At 32.8% G+C, this 27,990-nt stretch overlaps 1 protein-coding gene across 4 annotated transcripts; it reads right to left on the minus strand.

The window, feature by feature from the left end:
- Positions 1–7,283: 7,283 nt before the first annotated feature.
- LOC119631379 (protein retinal degeneration B) lies at positions 7,284–26,608 on the minus strand. Of its 4 annotated transcripts, none has more exons than XM_038023534.1 (16): positions 26,407–26,608; positions 16,396–16,631; positions 16,128–16,272; positions 15,862–16,053; positions 15,309–15,770; positions 14,959–15,212; positions 14,739–14,768; positions 14,530–14,605; positions 14,173–14,463; positions 13,441–14,106; positions 13,210–13,377; positions 13,007–13,144; positions 12,681–12,829; positions 11,794–12,612; positions 10,539–10,711; positions 7,605–9,166 (listed from the first exon to the last, which is right to left on the minus strand). In XM_038023534.1, exons 2-16 carry the CDS (start codon positions 16,471–16,473, stop codon positions 9,085–9,087), a joined length of 3,723 nt encoding a protein of 1,240 aa, XP_037879462.1. In that variant the 5' UTR covers positions 16,474–16,631; positions 26,407–26,608; the 3' UTR covers positions 7,605–9,084. The 4 variants fall into 4 exon arrangements, with proteins under 4 accessions (XP_037879488.1, XP_037879462.1, XP_037879479.1 ...); XM_038023551.1 differs by having other exon boundaries at positions 13,058–13,144; positions 26,407–26,607; XM_038023560.1 differs by lacking the exons at positions 7,605–9,166; positions 14,739–14,768 and adding an exon at positions 7,284–7,431.
- Between the last annotated feature and the right edge of the window lie 1,382 nt (positions 26,609–27,990).

Genomic DNA, 27,990 nt, shown 5'->3' on the forward strand with positions numbered 1-27,990 from the left:
ATGCTAGATTGATATCTGCTCCTTGCACGTTACAAACTCAATGGAGTATTAGCTGAATGACGCCCAGGAAGTATGGATAATCCGAAAGTAAGAGCACGTCCGTAGCTATGACACAGGCAGTACCAATAATCCTAAAGTATTATAGCAGAAAACTATGAGATCCACGGAGATTAGGTTGCCCACCTACTACAATGCTACCACATTGCTAAGCATAAGAAGCAATGGCGATGCAAGATACTTCGATCGAAATAGCATATTGAGGCCTGATTGTTGTGTGCGGCGCCCCAGGGTGTTCTCGTGATGGTTGCGATTATCCTCAATTGTACGGGCACTAAATAATCGGATCTGTACGATAGGTCTCTTCTTGTCAAGAGCCAGTCTCCAGTCTGAAGACTACATGTGACAATCTTTCACTTTTTGATCTAAACAGGTCAACAACAGTGTCAGATAGTCTTACATAATATTGAGAGATTTTTCGTCCTCTCTCTCTCTCTCTCTCTCTCTCTCTCTCTCTTTCTGTCTTTCTGTTTAGTTGTTTCATCTCACTTTTTAGAAAGCATGTATGTCCAAATTGAATTCATTATGAACGCATGCAAGGACTATTTACGATTCCATACAGATATCGAAATGATCGGACTTGCCTTGAAAGTCCTCTGTTAAGCCTAATTTTCCAGTTTAAATGAATTTGATAACAATTTACTTAATAGAATATTTCGCATAAATGCACATTTATTTTAGCTTATGCTTCATAACAAGAATTATAGTTTGCTTTATTTTAATTTTTATCTAATTGTAACATAAATAATTCATAACGCTATTCTTATTTATTAATTAATTTGCTTTCATTTGAAATTAATATTTACTCGCAAAACATAAAAAAATGTTTAGCTACAAATTTACTCAAACAAAAACCTTTAGTGAATTTTTTCAATTTTATTGTAAACATTTACAAAAATTAATTTTGGAAATTCTTTTCCACTATATATATTCATATATTCAAATATTCATATACGCTACAAAAGTTTTCATTTTATGTGGAGCTAAGAGTATTTTTAATTTTTTTTTTTTTTTTTTTTTTTTAACGACATTAACAATTATCATTAGCGATTTTTCAAAGTTTTCTATTAAAATATATTTGAGTTCATTTATACGCACATCAGCGAATTGAAGGATAGGAAACACTAACTAAGCGCAAAGTGATTTTATGTACAAGTTCGGTTTGCTTTCAATTTTTTTCCTCATTCAAATTTCATTATTAAATTATTATAAATAGGGCGCCTCGATGAAATATGAATGAGGATAAAATTCGTATGAGAAAAGAAGAAAAATCTGTATATATATATATATATAAAATATAATCATAAAAAATATGCAGACAATCATTAATCATTATTTGATTTGTTTATGTCGTGATATGCGATCTGGGCTTAAGGAATTTTAGAATATGTGTGAAAATGGGGCAAATTAAGAGAAGGAAATTTTTTCATTATTTATTAGGATGAGTCAAAGCTATGAAAACTCATTAAACGAGAAATTTGGATTTTTCCTGGACGTCTTTTTTCGATATTGAATAAAGCCAACTTTGCAGGGGAATTGGTGCATGACTCTAAACAATCAATTTTACAAGTTAACATTTAACGTATCTCAGCGTGAGTCGTTACAAGGGATCTCAAGAAATCTCTTACAAAAAGACCATTGAAGAGAAATTTATAACAACATAATTTCAAGTACATGAGTACAAGGCCTTGAAATAAAATTATTCATCATCGAAAAAAACAAATATTATCAAAATCTTGTTTTTTTCTCAAAAAAAAAAAAACGAAATCAATCAAAATATCTCGATTTGGTACGGAAAATATGCTAAAATTATTAGCAATTACTTTAATTGTTCTTCACAAACTGCCTCCCACGTCTACTGTTGCCAGTAAATACCATGTCTCATTTGTACGCCAAGGCCGAATTTGTTAAGGAGGAGAAGTAGTATCTGAAAATTTTTGAAAATTTCATGCTGTCCAATGACTATCTGAGATGAGCACCGATGGCGGTGCACGTGAGCACGAAAACTGCTTCTTCTTTTTTTCATACAGTGGAAAAAAATTATTTATTTCCGATTATTGAATTTGTTGGCGTGTACCGAAAACGGTACACATGGCGTAAAATGACATCTGTATATGAACAACTTGGCAGCAAACGTTTTAACATCGAAGAACACTTAAAACAAGGCAAGATTTTAATAATTTTATTGTTAAAGTTGAAGGTTTTATTATCATATTATTATTCATGAGAATAACAATGTCTCAGATAGTGAGTAAAGGGAGGCGTTGAGGAATGATTTTTAATGTATTTTTTTTACGCCTAACATTTTTGCAGCATTAAACTATAAAAATTGTAAACGATTTTGAGTTGCTCTCAATTAATTATAATGCAATACTGAAGTTAGGTAAACATATCTCCGAAGCCTGCAGCAAACTAACAAAGTAAAGTTTACTTGTTTCACGTTGGCCCTTATTAAATGCCCGATTGTCGGATTTTTCCGCTTACAATGTATACATATTAAACGAGTATGTATTTCAACACAATTTGAATTTTATTTGCATCTGTTAGGTGATCAAAAGATTCTTGGTCAAATGTAGACTTTTATTAAAGTGTTCACCTTTCGCAAAAAAGAACAATTTAAGGAAAGAAACGACCTACACTTTTCCACTGCCGTGAAAAATATTTGATTACCAAAATATATTGTTTCCATTAAGCAAGATGAAATTCCGAATTTCTATAGTCGATTAGTTGGGGATATTGAAAGCTTCTCTTAAGCCCAATATACTTTTTTCATATTAACGTAAACAACACTAGACCACACGGGCCTTGTAAGCAGTCACTATTATGGTAGACTTTATAGACTGCATAGGACTGTATGGTGATTGTCGAGGTATTTTCAGGTTGTTTTGCTATATCCATCTGTCCGCGTGCATCTCCGTCTCCATTGTTACAAATGAACTGTTCATTTTGAAAGTGTCCCAGGTTCTTTTTTTCAAAAAAGCCACATTTTTAAGTTTTTTTTGTTTTTCGTATGGAAGACCACTGAAACATTCTATGTTATATAGATATAATTAAACATTTAAAAATTATTTTCTTCAAGTTCATTTGAAATGAAAAAGTAGAAGAGCAAAACTTGAAAGAAAAAAGTTTTGGTAACAATGATCCTGAGGTATGTATCTACAATTTAGATACAACATTTCGAATTGAAAAACATTTTGGACAGAAACAGGCCCAGAGTGAATAGAAAATGGAAAATATACGATTTTTATTCTGTTGGCCTCTCCTCTTCTTCTCTAACGGAGATATCAATCGAAAATTTGATCGATAAATTATATTTACCTCAGTTGCAATGAAAAATTATACTCGATCGACCAACTATGATGTCTACGCTCAAAAAATGATTATTTGATATATGCGGTTTTATTTTTTAGTTTTATATATATATATTTATTTATTTATATATATACATATATATATATATATATATATGTCTATTTACTTGTATATATATATATATATACATATGTATAGATATGTGTATATGACATTACTCAACAAATCTCATATATGGCAACATTGTTAATAGACCCGTATGATTTCTGAATAGCACCAACCTTCAATCGACGCGTTTCAAAACTTTACTATCCAGAAATCATATGAGTCTATCTATTATGTCATGTACATATCGTACCGGAGATTTATTGAGTCTGAATATACATATATATTATAATTTATATATATATATATAATAAATGAAATATATATATATATATACATAATATTCATATATATAGGTGTATATATATATGTATATATATATTGGTATATACATAAATACATTATAAATACATTCTTCCTATTATATTAAAGAAAAATTTCTCGAAAAATTTTTGATGATTGGATAAATATTGAAAGGATGGCGCGGGGAAAATGGTACACTAAACTGTAAATTTTAACACTTTTAAGAATGTGTTGTTGTTACTTTGCATGTGTATAATACATTATTTTATATAATCTTAATTTCATTTTATGATTCCAAAAATAGACGTTTGATTATTTAATCTTTTTAAATTTCTGTTTTTTTTTTTTTTTTTTTTTTTTAATGACTTATAATTTTGTAATTGTACTTAATTTACCATATTTTCAGGTAATGGTGGGCCATAGTATAACAATGAGTGGATACTCCGTTGTAAAAAAAAAAAAAAAAAAAATTAGTTTGTTCGGTAAATTTCTACATTATGTCTTCTCTATATATATATGTGTGTGTGTGTACAAAAGCCAGATAAAGAATTTTATTGTTATAGCCAAAAGGCATGATAGTATAATAGTTTGCAATAGTGAAAGCTTTCGTTTTCTTTTTTCCTTTTTGCTTTAAACATCTAGTACCCACCACAAATGATGTATCGAATAGAGGTACTTCCCGGAGACCGTATGGTTTCTAATAAGGGTAGATAGTATACTGTTTACCTGTCTCTCTCTCTCTCTCTCTCTCTCTCAGAGTTTTATTTATATTAAGTGTGAAGAGCATCCAAAAGCATCCATTGCTCGACACCGAAATGGGAGAGAATTTGAGTTTCAGAGGCCTCACAAAGTATATATATTCTGGATCAGCATCAAACTGTGAATCGGTTTAAACCTGTCTGTCTATCCGTCTGCCCGTCTGTTCATCTGCATATAGTTCTATCGACTTAAATTTGATCAAAACATTGGAAGCCCTTGCATGCAACTTATTATTGAAAATGAGTCAAATCGACCGAAGGACACGCCTACAATACCATGTAAACTGGAAACACTTCTATTTATCAAGAGGAATAGAAAGCTAGGTTTCTGCTCGTTACCTATAAGCTACAGGAGATATATCTATAAAAATTGAAACGTATATCCTATGGGCTAAAAATGGCCCACGCCTATCCAATTTTATAAATGACTCGAATTTCTCAAAGAATACGCCTACCACGCCCAACACGCGTATGTAACAAAAACAGTAAACACTTTTGCTTACCCTTTCTCTTATCCGTTGCTCATATATTACAACAGATACACGACATGAGTTTCCATAACATTGTTCTACAAAAAGAGGATAACGGCGATGGGTATAAAAAATTCGATCACAACTGAATATAATTTCCTTACTTGCTTTTATAATAATAACTTCTTAGTAGACATTATACAGATATGGTATGCATATCTCTTATGTGGGAGATATGTGCTGTATGACTTTATATACTACACTTATATTGCCTATGCCGACTTCGACTACCAAGAATATATGCGTGTATATGTTGTTCTTATCTCGAGTATGTTGTACATAAATATATATATGTACGTGTGTTTATATCTATTCATATATATGTAATGCAAAGAGATACATATATATGTATCAAGTATTCTAGAAATTACAAATATTATCGAGTTGTGATTAGAGTAAATCGAAAGGCATCGCTGCACTGCACTTTCTCGCCCATTTAGAATTTCAAACTCATCGATTTTACTCGCTTGTTAGCTGACAAACTATTCCTATTTAGTTTAGGTTAACTGTTTTACTACTCGTATGAGGTTCTATTTTTTAAGATTTTTGGTATGCATGAAAGTTATACCCTACACCGCTTATAATACAAAAGTATATTGGATTAGTGCGGCTATATCCGCCAGCCAAAGAGACTTGAGATAGACTCATCTTTTATTATACCGATTCAAATAATTCTCGTTTGTTTATCCTTCTGTCAATTTTGCTTTCTTATGTTCAACATATAGGTCGAAATTTTTGAAGTATTTTAATGAAATTTTGCTCATCACCATGTTTTACTTGACGAACAAACGCTATTGAAATCGATCTCTTCGATCAGTTCCCCTACAACGTTTTTTTTTTTTTTTTTTTTTTTTTAAAAAAGTCATTATAAATATAACTATAATATAGGTTGGTGTAGGATAACTATTGGTGAGCTGTGGCCCACTATTATTATCATACGTTACGCTTGGAGTACACGTGCGTTTCGAGTAAACTTTTTATATAAAATAAAACGGGGTAACGTATTTGCTAAAGCTTTAGGGGAACCGAAAATCTGTAAATTAGTTTAGGCCTCAGGTGAGTTGACAATTGAGGCTAATAAGATAAATAAAACAGTCAGATGACGTCCCCTATACGTGTAATACGGCAACGCAGGAAAGAGAAAAAGGTAGGAAATGCCCCTATCGAGAAAGTGCTCACTATAGCAGCGATCAAATATGATGAAATCGTGCTGAGATTTGAACGAGACGAACATCGACTTATCTAAACGGCAGTCTATGCGGCAGATTATTTTAGAGTTTAAAACGAAATCTCTACCTACGCTCGCTTGCATAACGATGTTACGATTGCAATACAACGTTTGTTTAGAAATAAGAACAAAGATAAGCTCATCGTGGTGGGTAATAAAAGATTGGTCACGAATCGAATATTAATTCTTGATTACTTTTAGAAGACTTCTCTCTGGATAGGAATGAGATAGAGTTTTAGCCTAATGCCAGTTATGGCGTTGGCGACATGAATATGGCGGCAGGACTTATAATTATTGCATGCTTTGTTTGCTCTCTGAAGACAAAATATTTATATTTATATATATATATATATATATATATATATATTTTATTTTGTTTTTACATTTACAATTTTGTTTTTAGTTTTGTTTTTTTCTAATACATAAATAGGTTTCATATCACATACATTATAATAATTTGTATTTAGTTTTTTCTTCTTCTTCTTATTCTTCTCCATGTAAAATTGTTTGAGAGTGAATCACTTGTGAGTGTAGAATTTGTATTTTTGTTTTTCAAATCTTTTTTTTTTTGTTTTGTTTTTTTTTTTTTAAATTTTCTTTGTAATTTTGAACAATTTTTCTGTTTGCGGAACTTTAGCATAGAAAAGATATACATTTTGTTCATAAGATTAAATACTTTCGCGTTTATAAACAACTTTAGTTGGAAAAATTATTCATATTTTTTATTAATGCATAAATTCTTAACTCGTTTTCTGTAACTTTCTACAAATACATATATAATTCATTTCATGTCCTTTTTAATTATTTATTTATTTATTTATTTATTTATTATTATTTCTTAATTTAAACATTTTTCTTTTTCTTCTTCTTTTTAATTTTTTTTGTTATAAATTTAGAATCTTTTTCTTTTTTTCTTTTTTCATTGTCAATAAAATTTTCAAATTTTTTTTTTTTTTTGCAGATATTTTTCTGATTTATAAATATTTTTAAGTTAATTGTTATTATTATTGTTGCTGTTCTTTTTGTTGTTGTTGTTGTTGTTGTTGTAACAGTCATACTCGTTAAGCCTGGGATCTTAGTTTATGTGGTTTGAAACACCATCAAACAACAAGAGGATACAGTCTTTCTAGCCAGGTACCTAGAAATTTCAATAAAATAATTATTGAATAGAGCTGCAAACCCTATAAAAAGAGAAATTATTCGAAACGTGACGTGTCGCCAAAAAGGTCAATAAGGTACACGAAATTATCATTTAGTTGAAAAGAGTCTCTTATATCCACCCCACCGTTTATTAAATATTGTATTAATTTGTTTTTTTTTTTTTTTTTGTTTTAATCGAAACAGTGGATCGATTCCAGCCATTTGCAATCGTGTTCGTCTTTGGTTCAAAACACGTTAGTATACCAAATTTCGTCAAAATATCTGAAAAATTACGATCTGTATCTTGGATACAAATTGACATGGACGGACCACGGGCGGACAGACATGCTTCGATTGATTTAGAAAACGATTCTGAATCGATCGGTACAATAAAAAGTGGATCTATTTTAAGCGTTTCTGCGTGTTACATACGTGCACACATACTTAATGGACTCGTCGTGACGTTTTGTGGATGGGGGCTAACTAAAGGTCATGTTTGGTTAAATGATATCGTCTATAAGAATTGTTGCCTCGTTGTTGTGAAGCAAAACCATCTGATCTAATGCACTTTTAGTTGTGCAAAAATAAATTTTGGGCGTGGTTTACGTGCTGAAAATCGTATAATATTTGAACATGCTGCACGAACCACGAACAATTAATAACCTTGTTCATCAAGGTTGCTCGAGTTATAGATGAAATAATCTATTTTTATATGTATATTATATAACGAATATCGGTCACAGAATCGCAATTTAATGTGTAATTCCACTCCTTTAAATTTGGACTACAGACTTCGAGCTCAAATAAGGATCTTCATGAAGATCCTCATATTGTGCTATAACAGTACAATGAGACTAATCATATAGGGCATTTAAGAGTCACCATTATCCGGCTGTATTTTGTTACTTCGTTTTCCTTTCATTAATATATTGCTCATATGGTGCGTTTTAGCGTTGTGGGCGTTGCGGTTAACCCGATCCGTGACCTAACGAGTTGATTGTACTCGATGCTCTATTTTACATAAATTTTAATTCATTAACGAATATCGGCGAGTTGGTGGGGGTGACGGTGGTGGTGGTGGTGGTAGTAGACGTAAATAAAATCGAATTTTTTTTTTCTTTGTTTTTTGTGTATTTTCAATATTCTTCAACCTCGTCTCGAGAGAAATCGTTTATGAAAGAAAGACTTAAAGCTATTAAGAAATAAAGGAAAAATTGTTGATCTTACTACTTACTGCGTGACATCTTAGACCTTATTAAGAGAGAGAGAGAGATGATGATGCTCTTAGAATTCTGCTTATGGCTTTCGATTATGGTAACTCATAACCTTGCATTGTTATGTTAATAAATCATGAGGACTTATGGTATTGCTGCCATAATCCATGTGTAATGAGACTAATTTTTGAATTTTTTTCTCTTCTGTTTTTTTTTTTTTTTTTTTCATCTAAATGATAATATTGGAGATTTTTGTGTCTTGTTTTTCTTTACTCCGCTAGTAGGGTGTCTTGTCTGCATCGTTTCTATGATTGATTGTTGTTGTTTTGCTGATGAATGCGTATAACTAAGCAAAACGTCTAATAATAGTATCACTATTGATAATGATGTTTAAGCAGCCGTTAATATGTAGGTAAACGGTATTACTCTTAAATTCTCTAATGCTGTTGATGATGACCAAAGTAGGTTTTGCGTTTTAAATAACCACTGCGTATAGGCGAAGACAGACCGCTCTCATTGCTGTTTGTTGATCGCATAGGACATGATGATCATTTCAATAGATGGTGTTTTATGTAAATATATGCACATATATGTATATATATGTATATATATATATTAATATATACATAAACACATATACAATGACACATTTGTATGTAGATATTTTTGTGTTTTATTTTTTATTTTTATTTTTAAGCAGAGAGAAAGGAATTTTCAATAAATATATATGTACATATGTACATATATACATGAATGTATTTATATATATATATATATATATATGTACGTAAAATATATTTACTATTTTGCATTAATTAATTTGCACTAATTGTGTGAAGGCTAAGTAGTGCTTAACAATTCATTACATTTAATAATTTTTAAGGTTGTTGCGTTAATTTTTTACTGTTGGGGCTTGTAGGTCTAAGCTTCCGTTTGCTCATGCAGCCTATTTAGGGTTTTTGTATGGCAGGCAGGCGGTGTTTATTTTAATCAAAAAATATAAAGCCAGCATTAGAAAATGATAAAAAAAATATATAAATAAAGAAATAAATAAATAAAGAAAGAATCAAGAGAAGGCAGTGAAAGGATATAAGAAAATTTCCCGGGAGTGTGTAGGAGGTGATTGGTTCCGATTGATTTTAAATTGATTTCATTGAATAAAAAGGATTGAAATTGTATTTAAAAAAAAAAAAAAAAAAAGAAAAGTAAAAGTGAAAATAAAAAAAAAAAATACACACACAAAAGACAAAAGAAAACACACACAAAAACATTTATATATTAACAACACTTTAAGAAGATATATTAATAATTATTCACATACAAGATTATTCATTAAAAGTTTATTTAAAGGTAGTTTTTTTTTTTTAGAAGATTTTTTCAATGTTTAGATTTTCATCATTTAATTTCGTTTTGTTTATTCTTCTTCTTCCTTAAAGATCTGCATGTTGTTAGTTGTGTTAATTGGTTCGCAATGTAGATGACTGTGCGATAAAATGAAATTTTTGTTTTTTAATATTTTAAAATTTTTTTTTAAATTCCAAAAAGAAAAAACAGGAAAAATAGAAAGAACTAAAGCTTATCGACAGCAAACGAATGTAATTTTAATAATAATTAATTGCTTTCTAATTATGATTAAAATGAAAAATTAATAAAAATAAAATGAATGAATGTCAATATAATAACAACTAACAACTAACAGCCACTAATCGAAAACAATTTTTTTTTCGTTTTTTTTTTTGTTTTTTTTGTTTTTTATACAATCAATACACTATGAATTTTCAATGCAATCTATGTATAGATATATGTATGTTGTGAAGTACGAAAGTATTGTACACTATTTAAGATTAAGCTCGATACTTTTTGTACTTTCAGGGGATTGCTGATTACTTACCTTCTACGCCTGGGATTAGTAGTTTGTCCTGGTAAATTGAAGCAGCCACGTGGTATAACCATTCGTGCATTACCCTTAGCTGGCCGCGAACCGCCAACTGCTTGCAACGTTGCCAAGTGAGCAGCATATCCATCATTCAAGACAGTCGCGTTAGTTTGAAGCTTTTTGCTAACCTGCATTTTAAATAAAATAAAAAAAAAAAAAAAAAAAACCAAATTAGAAAATTAAAAACTAGTGAAAAATTAATGACATAACGGTATTCAGCACAAAATAAGGATTATTAGTAACTCGTAAGTTCATCAATTCATTGAAGAAACACATGACGATGAAGAAGAAGTAAATTGATGTTTCTACTAGATTACTAGATAATATGTATATTCAAGTATTCCAGGCTTCTTGCACGAATACGAATTTCGTAACGAAAAAAAAAGACTGGATTCTTGAGGCTATCTAACCAAGCGACCCGCCAGAACAGATGTTCTGCTCAAACAAGCACAACACTATCAATTGAATTTAGTGTCCGACGAACTCAAAGCGAATAATTTCTCCGGAATTTCTAGCAATGTGTGCAAAATATTTCATTTCAGCGCCGTTAATGAGTCCTCTCTACAAATAAGCATTTTATTGGTAATTGTAGGGAGAGTTATAGAGTGAATGTTCTGATCTTTGATCTTAACCTAGCGAAAGTAATAAGTTAATATTTACGATGGACTTTTTTCCAAAACACAGTTTTATGTTCGTAATCGCATATTCAACCGACGAACGGCCAGACCGGCAGACATGACCAAACTCTTTCCCCTGCACAAAGTGAAATAGCGTTTTCGGCTATTCTACTGCGTAGCAGGAGTTTGACCATTCAGAGTATACTATTTTTAATGGTTTTGTCAGAGAATTAACTTACGTGTGTTTTGAACTTAAATTAAGTTGCCTGATAAGGAGGAGGAGGTGTTTGAGACGGGATTTCTTCGATTAGTCAAAGAATTTAAATTGCGATCATATATTACGTTAGACAGACAGACTGATCAAGAATACATGTAATTACGTTACAATCTTTTGAAAAATTTATTACGTTCCTTTTCGAAGAAATAATAGCAAGCAAGAAAATTGTATTTGGCTTATGATGTAACGATCAAGAAAGTATATAAAAGCGCAAGCAACTTTTTAAATGCAGAGAAACACTGTAAAATTATATTCTTACAAGATCGAGTTTTGATGCGTGTATTTTCGTATTTTATAAATATATGTAATATCGTACCTTGCCCACTATGAAAATTTGATCTGCTCGTAAACCGACGTTCGTATAAACACTAATGTCTTTGCTGCTGCCGTATGCTGCCATAATTATAATTCCATGATTTTGAACTAAATTATTTAGATAGGCTGTTTTGTGACCTAAAGGATCAGTTGAAAGACCATCGGCGAAGGAAATTAATCCATGAGGAAAATTATGTTGACTCAACCATGATACTACGCGTTGTTGTTGCATATCTGGCCTCCCCGTAATATATATCAATAGATAGCCCAATTCTTGCCAATGACGGCAGACATCAACAGCCCCAGCTCTTACTTTGGGATCGCGACCAGTCACTGACATGGATGCCGTAAAAGAACCATCAATGCTGAACACTACGCATTCGGTTAGAGGTGGCACTACAGCCAAATAACAATCAACTGAGGTATGATCACCACGTACAACCATTTTAATTGGATATATGCCATAACCCAAGGACATATGCTCAGGTATTGAATAAGCGATGCGTCCATTTTTATCAGTTACTTCAGTACTTAATACATTCCATTCACCTGCCGGAGGATCTCTCATAACGTGTATGTCTACCTTCTCGCCATGCAATGTGATCATATCCAATGGGCCGTACATGAAACGAGCATTTAAACGCTGTTCGCGACCTTCTAAAACTATCACATCGTTTGCCCGATGATTGGCGGCTACATTTTTCAATTTAACCGAGGTCCGTTTTCGTATCCATTTCTCTCTAGGCTGGCCCGGGTTAAAGTTAATAGATTCCTTATTATCTGCGGTAGTTACATATGGAATGCCCTCAAATTTACCAATCTGTAGACATAAAAACATCTTTAAACGTTAATTAAAAGAGTAAGTAGTATAGTCATCTCTCAACTCACTTGTCTTAAAATAAAAGCAATAACATCAGCGCTTTCCCAATAGCTGGCATGAAAAAGATGGGGTAAAGCATTTGCGGGGAAATTACTTAAGCCTTCAGGACAATACAACGCATAATCCAATCGCTTGCTGCCCCACCATTTCTGTTGAACTAGAAAATAAAGAACAAACAAAAAATTATATATATATATATATATATATATATATATATTATATATTATATATTATATATATAAACACACATATATAATGCAGATGAAAAATTCTAATGCAAAGCGCTGAATTATCTAATAAGAGGCAGGCACGGAGCGAATGTCTAGCAACTTACGTGTATTAATGGTACTTAGCGAAATATTTTCTATTAGTCCCGATACTGTACTTTGTAAAGAAACATCCGATAAACGGCGTATGCATATGTTACTATTTGTTTCGTTAAAGTGTTGAGGGTTGGAGTGTATAACTTCCACTGTGAAGATATTTTTTATTTGTTTTATTTTAATATTAATCCCGTCGATGTGCAATTCAACTTACGTAAATGCAAAGGTTGACCATTGCCCAAGGGATATTTAGCGTAGCGTGGCACGTTGACTGGAGCTAACATTGAAAAACGTGCACTAAGTAGGGGCTCTAAACGGGAAGCTGTAGGATCGGTAGGATGGAACATATTATAAACCTGATTGCAGTTGGGGCGTTGTAATGCTAAAAATTGAAAAGTATCAGTCCATAATTTCTCTTAATACCCTTGATTTGATGTGATCACACCTGCTTTGGAATCATGGAGTTTCTTGGCTGCCAATACAATAGACAGCGGAGAGCCAAACATAAAGAAATCATTAACTTCGAAGTCAAGTTTTGCCCCCTTTGTATCGTTAGACGATGAAGAACGTCTGCGACGTGGCGAAGGCGCTACTAATAATTTTTTCGCGTCCATATCAGAGTCATCAAAGCGTTCATCATCATCGGTGTTGCGGGAAGAGCGGATTCCTCCAACATCATTTGAATTAGTTGATCGACATAAAGCCTCATAGGCTAGCAAAGAGCCCATTGAATCGCCCAGCATTATAATTTGTCCGGAGAAGCCATGACCTTCTTCAGATTTTACAAACTCGTGGTAAACAATGTTGGCAGCTATTATTGTCTTATTGACAGTATCTTGGAATTCTGGAGAGGCTACAGCCAATAACGGTATAGCCCCAATAGGAACATCTGCAACATTTGGAATATCACCTGCCGACGGTGAAGTGTCAAATGAATAAGGACTCAAGCTGGAAAGTATGCCCAAAGCGTCGGTACATATCGAGGGACAAGGTATTAGTTTAATTGTCACATGACTTAAAAGACTGGGATAGTGCTGACGCATAACAGCCTCAAACGATGTACGAAATGTTGTAACATCAGATTTTTTTGACGTTAACTCACTGGCAGCATCTTCAATTATACAAAGTAAAATATGAAAAGCGTGACGAATGTTATTAGATTCAAATCGTTTGCTACCTAAAACACTGCCCGCATGCACGACTAAAATCAGAATTGTTGTTGAACAAGAACCTGCTCCCGGAGATCCTGGCGGTGAGAACTCTTGATTACGCTCGACGCTAGCCGAAGAATGCAATTGCCGTTTAGTGCCACGCTCAGATGCCACACGCATTAGGAAATCTTGATTAAATATACTGTCCTCTTGTTTGTCTTTATCGGTCATGTCGCCTTGATAAGGGGGACTGGCATCACGCTCTCCCAACAATTCCATCGAACTCCATCTTGCCAACGAGTTACTTTCATTCGTATCTATATGAACAGACAAAAGCCGAGTAGAAATTATAAGTTTAGGTTAACTCGGTCCATCCCACTCACCGACACAATCGTAAAACTCGTCTTCTGAATTAGACTTGGAATCGACTTCCAAACGTTCCATGCGCCAATTTGCCACCTAAAAACATTTTGAAATTTCGTTTCAGAACTTTTGCAAGCAATTTATTTAGGTATGTAATTGAATGGATTCATGCTTTAATAGGAGCTTTTAAATATTAAAGAGGAGAGCTTAAGAAAATGATGCAACTTACATTTTTATGCGCGACATGTCTCGCATGCGGCTAACGCACAAAATAAAAATTGAAAAGTTAAACTCAAATGAAGTTTAATTTTAAGAAGTATATGGTTTCGATTTGAATTAGAGCCGATTTCCAAGTTAAAGAGAAATTAGTTCATGCTTTAAGAATTTTCAACTTCAGGCAAGTAATTGTTTGCAATCGATTGATCGATTTCAGTTTAATTTTTACTTACCTGCAAATCGAAACTATGCGCGGATCCCAAAGGTGAATGCAAGCCACCTGTTTTGGAGCCATATTTTGATTTCGCTAATTGTATGCTCTGCGAACGGGATCTCTCTTCACTTTCCGCATTCTTTTGTTCCGTTTGCAGGCTTTCATCTTCTTCGGACGAGACATCTTCGCTAGGCGGTTCTTGCGTTACGATGGGAGGCTCTTTACCAATTTTTTCCTGTACTGGGGACTTGATAGCTGCCTCCGAAACGCTTTCTGTTTGAATGATAACGGAGTCATATTAAGACTTGTATTATTTTTTTTTTCTCTCTCTCTCTCTCTCTCTCTGTCTCTCTCTAGAAATATAATTACCATCTTCTTCTTCTTCTTCTTCTTCCTCTTCTTCTCCTTCTTCTTCTTCTTCATCAGCACTTTGGTCGCCGCCACCCATTTTGCGGGCCAAAGCCAATTGCGTTTGCCTTTCAATTTCACGTATATCATCAATGGTCAAACCATGCCATTCGTCTTGCCAAGCCCATGCCTGACGATGGGCTCTCAACATAGTTTTACGTAAAGCTACGTCATGTATAAATTTCTCCAATTTAGTTTGCATGCCCCAATAACGAAATTCGACACGGCATATTTTATACGCACACATCAAGGACATATTGCGCGAGGTGGGTTGCCTTTTACCTTTAACCTCGCGCCAATATTCCTCTAGCCAATCCTCGCCTAAGGGTCCGCGACCCGTCTTTTCAGACACAAATAATTTCGGGTCTTCTTCCTTAACATAATCTCCACCAAATAACTGATCCTTAACAATATCTATCACATCTGGGAAAGATATTACAAAAGACAACAAAGTAAAAAAGAAGAAATTGATAAAGGAGAACAAGTACAACGTAACAATATGAACGATCCTTACCCACAACACGATTTCGTAAATCGCCGCCGCTTAGCTTAAAGACATTTTCTTGGAAACCATTATCGGGGAAATAATAGGTTTCTATATCTAGAGAAAATTTCTCGACAAATGGACAGGTATAACGCGTACGTGTATAGGGATAAGCGTTCCATGCCTCCTCCTCCACTGTGAGAGCGCTTTTCGGTAGAAGACCTCGAAGGTAATAATTTTCACAAGTCGTTACACACCGAATCGAATAGCTAGCTATAGTATTTTAATAAACTTACTTTTTATCCAACCTGGTAGATGACTGCCGACATGATAAATTTTTTTGGTATATTGACCTTTGCCCCCAGGTCCGTCATCGTACGGCTCATTGATAATAATTTCTACACCACTTCCCTCGCCATGACTTTCCTCGCGACTTTTTTTCTGCAAAAACAAATTATGAATAATCAAAGAAAAGAAAAAAAAAAAACAAAAGAAGAAAAGAAAAGAAAAGAAAAAAACAAAAGTACTCGATAAAAGTGAATGCGATAATAATGAAACGCATACCGCTATCATGTACAATTGAGCTATGCGATACTCCTCTACCGTTAACGGCAACGGTATCCGATACTCTTTAATCAACATAGTTGCAACGGATACACAATCAATCCTGCGATTTATGACGGCTTATAAGTGCGTTTTATATCAATTTGACATATCGACTTTATATTTATATTGCAGTTAACTATAATGGCCTCAATTAAAATCATTTGCTGCCATATTGTCTCATGTAACTTTAACGACTGAAAGAAAAATTGGAAAATTTGTGAAAATTACACAAAAATGTCGTTATTGCTTATATTAGCATTGAATAAACTCTTAAAGATTGGCCTTTCAACTAAGCCTAGACACAAACACCTAAGTGGAATTTACACCACAAAAAATTACCGCATAATAAGAAACTTTTTAGGAAATCGCTAACACCTACGCTGAGAAATCTCATTAAAACGAACTGATACCGTAAATAAGATTATCACAACAGGTTTATATATATATATATATATATATATATATATCTTTTCCTATTTTAGAAACAAGTTTTTCATAAAGCAACGCCACGAAGTAGTCTGTCGGCTGTCTGTCGTGTTTCGTTTTGAGAATCTGTCGTGTACATACTTTTACTTCACTTCTTCCATTTCTTTTTGATTCCTTCTCTTACAATGCCTAAATGAGTAGTGCACAACAACAACAACAACAACAACAACATATAAAGAAGAGGCAATGGTGAGACGATCCATGTTGTTTACCGGTGTCACTTGGATAGTTGGACAATTGATAAGCCCGGGGACGAGGACATAGAGTATGAAAATATTTATATATTGCATACGTGGAATTACAAGCCGAGTTGACAGCGTCAGTGCAGCACCTTTGAAATTCTTATTCAAATACAATAATTCCTTGCAAAAGAAAGACTTGACAGTTATTGAATATTCATAATCGAATCATAAATGAATTAAGAAATTCTATTTTTTCAATAATTCAATGCTTTGCGCTTGAGCAGATGAATGTGAACAACGATGATCTTTGTGATCGAGTAGCCAAGTTTAGTAAGTGCAAGTACTAAAACCGTTAATTTGAAAAAAAAAATAAAAAAATAAACAATTAGACTTGAGGAAGTGGGCGGAAAAATTCGTGCTGGATTTGTGAGCTCTTGATGAAGGCAAAAAAATTTCATCATTAGGAAAAATTAGGAACTACTAGCCAAAGTGCGATTAAGAGCGATCAAAGATGTCAATAATGGTATCACTCTTTCCCATGTTCCACAAACCAATTTTTCTTTGTATTCAAATCTTTTTGAGTGAATTGGCTTACATTCACTTGATCCGTTCAGACCTATCAACTCAACCCAATACATGAGAATTGCAAAAAGTTTTGTTAGGTGGGGATATGTCATTTGGTCAGTTTGGGATATTTTTACAAACGATTTGTATAAGTTTTTAAATCAATATTTCTTATAGAGTAAAAGTAAGTTATGCGATTTCGCTTTTTGCAGGCACTTCATGCTTCTTTTTTAAATAAGCTTTTAACCCGTTTTCGTAAATTCTTTTACCAAAATTTCAAATGATTAGTCACTATAAATTTGTGGATCAATGTCGTGCACTTCCAAATATTGAATAGATTTCTAATCTTACCCTGATCAGGAGAATTGAAAAAATACCTGAAAGTAGTTATGGTCGAAAAAAAAAAACAAATTCTCTCAAGGCACAATCATGACAGATTGTAAGAGTTACATTGGATTTTCATCTCCTCCCGCTCCTTTTAAGGATTCGTACATAACAAGTATCTGTTTTCATCAACTAATCAAGTTACCGCTTAGCCTAACAGATTAAAAGCGCGACTATTAAAAATCGGCATACTTGGCTTTGATTCTCAGTGCGATGGATTATGCTTTAGTTCCGATTGGCATGTACCGGACATAGGCCGATAACGGAATCTACCCCTCTTTCCTGTTCTTTCTGCCTAATTGTCATCGTATTATGGATATGATATTGTCGACTTGCCCGGAGCAACTGTTCATTGAAAAAAAAATAAAAATAGCAACTAGGGATAAGTAGCGATGTGAAGAACTTTTAAAAGACCCTTTCAATAACACAATATATATTCATTACGGAATCATTGCGAACAATGGATTACGATGCATTACAACAGTGAGTTTATAGTAAACAATAAAATTATTTCCTTAGCTTAATGTTTATTTCATATAATTTTCGTGCCACGAACTTTTCAATTAGTCACTTACATTTCTTCTATTTGTCTATGAGCCGAAGACCGTCCTTACCTTACTGGCAAGGCTTGTCGTAGACCTTTCATTTTTCAATCATGCTTAGGGAAATTTTTCACCTAAAAAAAATATGATTTCTTTAAACCCCTTCTGCGTTTAAAGGCAAACTCATTCAATTTTAACTGATTTTTTTTCTTGAGTGCAATGAGTGATAAAATGGCAATACGTCAACATCATCAACAAGAAAAATACTTGGAAAATTACCTCAAAACAACAAAAAGAAACTATGTAAAATGGGCACTTGATTGGTTTCCATGAAATAAAATGTAAAAGTATGGATTAACGATTCGAATGTAATACAACATGCACACCAGTATGTCGTTACGTGTGCGACGACTTATTGTCATTTTGTTAAAATATTTAAATAAATATTTAACTTTTATATCATACGAATAAAAATCAATGAAAAAAACTTATGTTGATTGAACATTTAAAAATGATGTTTTTGTTTGTTCTCAATAAGTTATAATTTTAAACCCTAACCTTTAATTCAAAGTATCTAAGATGGTAAGATGGTTAGGTTCGAACGTGACTAAGTGTCATCTCATCATTTAAATAAATAATTTCTATCAATTTAATATAGCATTTATTACACTAATAATATTGTATATATATATATATATATATTGTATATATATATATATAGTATAAGTAAAAAAATGTATTTATTCACTAATCGACTCTCATTCTCGTTTGGACATATGTGCGTAAATTAAAAATGCCATCTAATTTAAAACTACTCACAAGTGACAAGAAAGTCAATAATAAACAGAACATAATAACAATCACAACCCAATTACAATCATATCAAGTCAACTGTCACTTGAAGGTTTATCACTGCCAGCAGATATGAATTTTGTTATATACATCATACATGTACATATGTATGTACGTGTAAATATAAACTTATCAATAATATCGCTGATTAAATTTTAATTATAACGGTAGCTAAACAACAAAATACTTAAACTCTTGCAAAACTCAAGCACTTGAACCTACATTTAATTAAACAAGAAACAAGAAAGAGAAGGAAAAAAAAAAAAACAATACAAGAACAAGAACAAGAATTTGCATAATTTTATTTGTAATATTATTTTGCAATTTTCTTTACACAGTAATAGTTGTGTGTTGTATTCGTTTGCCTTCTCTGAATTTTATCATAAAACTCAATTATCACCAACCAACAGTTATAATGCAACTAAACTCAATTCAATCCTACTTGAATGAGTGAAGCTCGCATGTGTCTCTTTCTACATTTAATGAATAGGTTGCCAGACCTTTCCTCAATATTCTACGTGTCCGCGAGAAGGTTATCACTACGATTCCTCTAAAATTGAATTTGATTTTTTTTTTTTTTTTGATTAAGAAGGAGAAGCTGGCAGCCCTCTTGACTAACAAAAAAAAAAAAAAAAGCACAATAAACAGCAAGTGGTTTAGAGTGTTTTTTTTTCCAACTGTAGGCGGAACCAATCAAGAATTTACAAGTTTTTCGAATTTAACTCGAAGCGAACGAATAGAAAGAACTTGAAACGAACTTTCGACATATGTAAACCGTTCACATGTGTTTTTTTTTTTTTTTTTTTTTTTTGGATCCTCAAGACCTATTTTTAGACGATATAATATATAATATTTAATGTACTTAACATAATTATTATCTTCTAAATGTAGTGGTGACACAAAATCATATATTTTCGAGTAATAGTATGGTAACCCTCTACAGTGTGCAACTTGACTTTCATTCACTCATTCTCTTCGCACTTGTAAAATGTGTAAAGGATTCAATTGCTGCTTGTTCTTTATTGTTATTTTCAGTATTATTATTATTATTATTATTATTAGTGTCCTTGAAACCTTATCAGTGATGTCACTAGAAATTGTGTTGTTATGATGCTTTACTATAAATACTATTCACCGTAACAACGTCATTACTTTTTGTGCTGTTTAAAAATTTCTTTCTTTCTAACTCTCTCTCGCTCTGTTCTCTCTTATCACTTAATGGTGAGCGGGGATGATAGCTGAGATTATTATTTTGCACTTTACAAAAGTTAAAAATAAAGAAAATCGTATTCGCCTTGAAATGAGTTTAAACACCCGTCAATGGCTTTTGCTTAATTATGGATACATTGTTGAGATCGACATTACCTTTGGTTGCGAAATTCTCCTTTTGAATATGAATATCTTTGCTGTTGTTGTTTTTTCCTTTTTTTTTTATTTTCTGTAGAGATTCTGTTTTTTATTTAAAGTTATGCGCTCGTAACAGTTCAAGCGAACGATGGAATATATATATATATATATATATATATATATCAATATATATGACTAAGTACATCAACTTTGTAACGAAATGCTTGATCAGTATCTAGTGTATATCAAAAATTTTTAACGGAAACATAAGCAAGTTCCTCATTTATACTCACACATATGCATTCATAGAGGAAAAATAATTAAATTTGAAACGTGAAATATATCATACAAGAATCTTTTCTTTTTCTTTATACATTAATAATAGGTTTACGGAAGGCCGTCAATTTAGCGGGTAAATTTTGTGAATCGTTACCGTCGCAGAAAACTGAAATTTAGCACAAACGTTCATTAATCGATTAAGACTGTGAGGTTAAAAAATGAACTTGATCCGTTCACACACTCGCCCGAAATGTAGGTGAAACTACAATAATGTCGAAAAACGTTGATTTTGATTTTTTTTTAATGAATTTTCATCTATACTTTAAGCATAGGGTTACCGTAAGCTTGCTTGGATCCTGTTGGAAACATTAAGGCAATGCTGTTAAGCTTGAGCACTTGTGCAAGTGAATTCGGAAAAGAGAATCAAGCGTTTACCTAGCGCTATCTGCGGAACGGAGTAGATCTCCTGCACCGGCAGATGCACGGCGTGCTGTTCCATACCAAAGAAGGTGACGGGAGTCCCAAATGATTCGCGGAGAACTAGGAACTTAGGTCACGATGCGTCTTGCCCATTCGCATTTCTGGACATGAAATAAATGCATTTCTTGAAATCCTAGGCTATATGTGATCTATGTGATTGCTATTTGTAAGAATTCCCGATACTTTGTTATCAAAATAAAAATCTCATAATAGTTATTTAAATTTAATTACCTTTCAAATCAGACGGTTTCCTTGCGTATGATGCCTTGATCTAAAGTAATGGCAAATGTCAAGTACATCTAAACGGAAACTATATAGGAACAAAGGTTAATTTACTCGAAAGATGCTAGAAAAGCATTACATCAGTGCTGGTGCAAATAGCAGGGACGTGCTTAATCTTCTTTTCGAAGAAATTGGTCGAAATTAATGTCGAACGACTGCGATGGGAGAATTGATTTTAAAGAAAATACAAAAATTGCTTCTCCGATTAGGAAAGTGATGGCAGCAGCAGTTTGTTGCTCTATTTATCGAATTATCTTAACCTTGAAAAGGGAGAAAGAATCATTCCGAGGAGCATTTGAAAAAAATTTGAATATTTTTTTTATTTCATCTGGAGGATACAATGATTCACGTCTCGGCGGTTGGTGAAAATTTTGCAAGTTATGCTTAGTACTGCTTGGCCATACATCCCGTCCGCACTTATGCGATCTAGCTTCAAGCGAATCTTTCTTAATTTCCGAAATGAATAATTGCACGCGATGGGTCGACAATTTTGTTAAATGAGAAAGTCGTCAACTTGCTTTGCAGAGAAAAGTTCCAAGTATTCTTTGGATTTGGGTTAAGGAGATGGTGAAGCGTCAAGTTGGAAACTTTTCAAACAACCGTCGCATATACACACAAAAGTATGTTACGTACTCTTTACATTTTAAGGATTTATTTTGAGAAGAGACAAGAGCGAAATAAAACAAAAACAATAACAAATGCAAATACAAATATATAGTGTTTTTATACTATGACGTCATAGCATCATTTCTCGCCCTAGAATGCAAGCTATTTTGTCATTTCAAGTAAAATTACTGCATAAAGAGCAAAGAAACACAAAATAAATATGTATCGCTTTTCATCGTGACGTCATAGATATTTCTTTTTTTGTTTTACCTTAGCGCATTGCGAGATTGAAGAGAGCGATAGCTAGAAATTGAAAATAAATGAAAATTGTCGAAGAGAAGCGTAGTTGGGTTCATTTGTTTTTTAAAATGGAAAAAGCAAAAAAAAAAAATTTCAACTAAAAATATGTTATACACATATACAGCGATTTCATTTAAATTGATAGTCTTATGATTATGTTGCACGCATTAATCATTAACATTTAAAAACAATTAATGGCTTCGTATTAGAAACTTTATACATTTTTAATATCCCGGACATCAACCATGTAATTAAGTTATTGTTTGTTGTCCCTTAGCGATGAGAGACGGCTCATTACGATGCCCATTTAACATAAATGACACGTTTCCAATTAACATTACAGCACAACAGCATTCGAAAATGAGAACTCAAGCAGTTAATCCATCAGTAAATTTAGACTTTTTGAACTTTGGCATTTGAAAGTGCGCATGTCTCTTAATCCTTTTTCCCTTCGCTTTCCCGATTGCTGGGGCAAATAGCGAACAACGCAACCATTACTTTCTAATTTTCTCAAATGATACCAGGAATATGTCATGTCTTTCCTCCGTACCAATAGAATCGAGCCCGTTTGCGCTTAATGAATACAAAAACAAAAAAAAAACCTTTCGCTTTAGCGTTTTCCTTTTGCTTCAAACTTAGTCATCTAAAGTAAAAGCACTTAATTGGTTTCTATTGTTGACTTTGAGTTTCTCTATTATTCACCGCAAAATAATGGAATTTTCTTTCTTTTTTTTTTTTGTACCCTACACCACTCGTGATACAGGGCATATTATGTTTATGCGGAAAATTGTAACAAGAACAGTAGAAGCGCTTAAAATACACCAACCTTCTATTAAGCCTGTCTGTCCGTCACATCTCTGTTCATGTAAGTTTGTATTCTAGCTAAGGCCCAATTACAAGAAGTTTTTATATGCTAAATTATTGCAATTTTCAAAATATTTCGCTAAATCTAAATTACTGTGAGAACTTTGCACCGGCCAGGTCAGCTTTTGAACGCCCTCACATATAATGAAAACTGAATTTCATATTAAAAAAAGTTATAATTTTCAATGGTTCATAACAGTAACACAATTAACACAAAAAAAATTTGGATCGTCTCGGCTTAGTTTTTGGATGCTACCCTAATATGGATTTTCACGAATATTGATCCTGCAAGAATTAAACTTGTACTACATTAGGTTGCGTTTTGGGCCCGCTTCTCCACAAATACGCCCATGAAAAATATGCCTTTATATAGAAACAAGATATAATATTTGCGTTCTATAATAAAAATTGAAGAATTGCTTTACATAACGCGGTGTAGGGTATTTAATAGTCGACCTTACCCGATTATAATGTTCTTACTTGTCCTTATATGAACTGACTAATATGGGACTGTACATCAAATAAAGTCTTACTTGTCGTGAGAATGATTGCGCCTAAGAAGCTTAAACATTTATGTACGTGTTCAAGACTCCACCCCCTTAATTTTAAAATATTACACATTTTTGCCTTAAAAAAATCAAAAATTTTCGTAAAAGTTCTTATGTGCTATCCTAGCATCCAAAAACAGGCATGGATGGTTCAAATTTTGTTTATGAGAGGCGACTGAAAAATTGCCCCAGCCAATCGAAAGTCTTCACACCTCTTCAGAATACTGAATTACTATTTTTTCTATATAACAAATTTTATTCTAGGCGACGACTTTTCAAGATAGGGTATTATATGGAGATTGGTCGAAAAATTGGCTCATCTTCAATAGACTTTGTCCTTGAGTCAAAACACGTTAGTGTACCAAATTGGATCAAAGTTCTGCCTGCATGTAATAAATAAAATTTTTAGGCTGACAATAGTGCGGCTGCCGCATAGCCAAGCCGATAAGAGTCGCAACTACTAAGTCGGTGTTCGCGGGTTCCAGATCATAGTGACGTACAGACCACGCTTTGGGATCATAACTATTAGTGAGTAGCTTAGGTTTGGCCACACACACGCAATGTTTTCCCCACTTCTTTCCCAAATCAAAACACGCACGCATACACGTTTCCGCGAAAAAATACCTGATTGTAGTCTCGCGGAGAAAAGTGGGTATATATGAAGTGTGTGTTTGTGGAAATAGATTTCAGGTATATACTTAAACGTGTACATGCTATGCATGCATGGCGCATATAAACAGTATTGTTGGGAGATTCCTATGCTGTTTCGAACCCGTGAAGCAAAAAAGAAAAAAAAAAAAAGAGTGCGCACACATAAGCATATGCATGCGCACATGCATCACTGCAAATGCAAAGTAAAGATCGTTTTAACCGATTCAAAGTCCCTCTTCCACTTAGCTAGTTTAGTGCAACTACTTATGCGGAGGGGTCATCTACATTGCAGAGTGATATTTAAAATATTTCATAACAATGCTGTTTATCTCTTTTTTTTTGTTTTTATTCTTGCTAATACACAATTCTTCCCCGTCACCATGCAACAGCTATCAATTGTTTATTCAAAAATGATCAGACGTGCAACGTACTAATCATACTCGCTTCGCCGTACACTTCACTTGTCAGTTCAATGCAAACTAATGGAGAAAGTTAAAGAAATGAGTTTAAAACGAATGTGATTTTATGTTATCTTCAGCTTGTTTTTGTGGTTCAAAAAATTGCCCCACCCGATTTATTATGTCAAAGTATTATTATTTAGCGAATTTTCTCGAGAAGTTTTGGAAATTTGCAATATTTTTCAAATAAGGCGTTATATGGGGAAGTGGTCGAAAAAATGTGCCCATTCGGACCATTTTCAGTAGCGTTCGTCCTTCGATCAAAGCACTTGCGTGTACGAAATCTCATGGAAACACCAAAAAAAAATTTGCGTCCTGTAAGTTGAGCACAAAAATAGATGGTCACAGTTTGGACGGACAGACAGGCTTAAATCAATTCACAAAATGATTCTGAATCCATCCGGTATAATAAGAAGACGATCTGATCTATCTTATATCTTTCTAAGTGTTATATACGTTCTTACAAACTCAATACACCCTATAATACAAGTGATGTGAACGGTATAAAAAGACTCATCAGTTACATATTTATAGAAACCTGGTCAGTTTATGGTATCTACAATTTCCGCTCGTAGAAGCAAAGATACGAAGCAAGCAATCGTAATTGGCCAGAAACGTATAAAGAGGGCTATAAACTAAAGATACCATAATCGCGCAAGATTAACATTTTATTTAGTTATTAAATGAGATATGATGTGCCTGCTCTACGCGTATGTGTAAGCGTGAACCGTATATTTACATATGTATATATGTATAACACTTTCTATTGATGGTAGAAATTGTTAATTTCTTTTCATGCTTTTCATGCTCTCTTTTTTTCAAAGACAATTAATTCATTTAATTGCTCGCACATAGCTTATGAATAACTTGCCCCGGTAATGAGTTGCTTTTTGTATGCGTTGCGTTTCATTTTAAATAGAAAAGCATATCATTGCCGATATATAAAAAGAGTGTACGTCGTTACAAACGTAATAAAATAATTCATTAACTTCGTAGTTAGTTAATTAGCTGTCAGAGAAGCAAAACTTATTTCATATATTTTTCTTTTTTTATTATTATTTGCTATCAATTGCGTAAATTAAATATAATTAATTGTACATAAGTTAAACAAAAAAAATATAATATAATATATATATATATATACATAAATTTTACTCTAAAATAAGTAGCGTCACCCATTCATGTTTATCGCGAAGAAATAAAAATTCATTTTCCTTATGAACTGATTGTTTTCATTCTTCTTGTCCTTATTTTGAATATATTTGCAAGATAGTAAACAAGACGTTTAGGTAAAACCGTTAATAAAACGAAATGATTGTAAGTTAAACTTTAAATATATATCTTCATTAATTACATATATGTACAAAAATATTTATTGTGTACAGTTTTATACTCAGTATTATCAGTGTTAAATATATTTACTTATATTATTTCGCACAAACTCGCACATCTTTACACATCTTTACCGTTCGAAAGCTCAAAAAAATTTGTGTAAGAAGAAAAAACAAAAATTCATAATAGTAAATATGTGAAGAGAAAAATGTTACTCTCAGAAGGAGCACAACAAAATACAAAAAACACCTTTCATAAGAAATGTACAGGAACTCTCTGATGAGACTGAGAATGAGACTGAAAGTATGAGCTCCGTAAAATTTGTTGATTCAACAACAACTCGTGTGTACCTGAAATTATAAAAAGAAATGACAGAGGGAGAGTGTGAGAGAGAGAGAGAGTAAGAAATAAAAACAAGGAGAGTACTTTTCTTCTCTCTCGTACTTTCTCTCTCTATCTCTCTCATCTGTACTATTAGCCTTGAAATTTAATATTTTGTTTACGTTTCATAGATGTTTACCTACGTTCCATAGACGTTTATTTACGTTCCATCGAGGTACCTTTCGTTGAACTACGTTCTGTAGAAGTACGTTCCATTGAGCTACATTCCGTTGCACTACGTTCAGTAAAGGTACGTCACAACGCAGGTATGTTTCATTGAGGCACTTTGGATAGAAGTTGGATTTTTGTATATACATAACGTTGTTTTTACATTTTGCAATATTTTCTACTATTTGCAGAAATACTCTATGCTAATTTGCAGAACGAACGTAATATTTTCTGCTATTTGCAGAACGAACGTAATACTCTATGCTAATTGGCAAAGCCATCGGCAAATTCAAATTCAGATATCCAAGTTATAAAGAGATATTTTTTTCTCTTTGAAGTATGCTAGCTTTTCGCTTTAATAATTCTTATTATTATATTATAGGTTGTTGTCTTGATTAAGTCTTAACACTTGATATCAAGAATGTGTATTACTATGCTATATCTATTATTAGCGGAAGATCTTCTTATATTCTATGACTTCTATATGACTTTTTTTATAAATCTATTATTATAGCTGAATCAGGTTTGTTATTTTTTTTTTTTTATTGAATTTCTCTTTTGTAGTCATTCAATAAAGTTAATAATATTTATTAATAATATTTTATAGCTAATTTTCAGTTTCGTTCTCATTTGTTATACATGTATTTTGGCACTTTATAAAATAAGCGTATATTCTCTCATTTGTTATACATGTATTTTGGCACTTTATAAAATAAGCGTATATTCTCCTTCCCTTTTACTCCTATCACTGCAACAAAAGTCTTCGCTAAGTGTTAGAGTTTTTAATTTCTGTAACATCCTCATTACAATCTTCACGCAATCTTCAACTCTAAATGGGATATTAATA

Source organism: Glossina fuscipes, unplaced genomic scaffold (genome assembly GCF_014805625.2).
Source record: "Glossina fuscipes isolate IAEA_lab_2018 unplaced genomic scaffold, Yale_Gfus_2 0, whole genome shotgun sequence".
Taxonomy (NCBI): Eukaryota; Metazoa; Arthropoda; class Insecta; order Diptera; family Glossinidae; genus Glossina; species Glossina fuscipes.

Excerpts from the sequence above, each read along its gene's own strand:
- LOC119631379 (XM_038023534.1), bottom strand. The coding sequence starts at position 16,473 with ATGTTGATTAAAGAGTATCGGATACCGTTGCCGTTAACGGTAGAGGAG. Across the intron at positions 14,606-14,738 it reads GACATGTCGCGCATAAAAAT|GTGGCAAATTGGCGCATGGA; the intron begins GTAAGTTGCATC and ends AAATGTTTTTAG. Across the intron at positions 13,378-13,440 it reads ACTCCATGATTCCAAAGCAG|CATTACAACGCCCCAACTGC; the intron begins GTGTGATCACAT and ends TTCAATTTTTAG.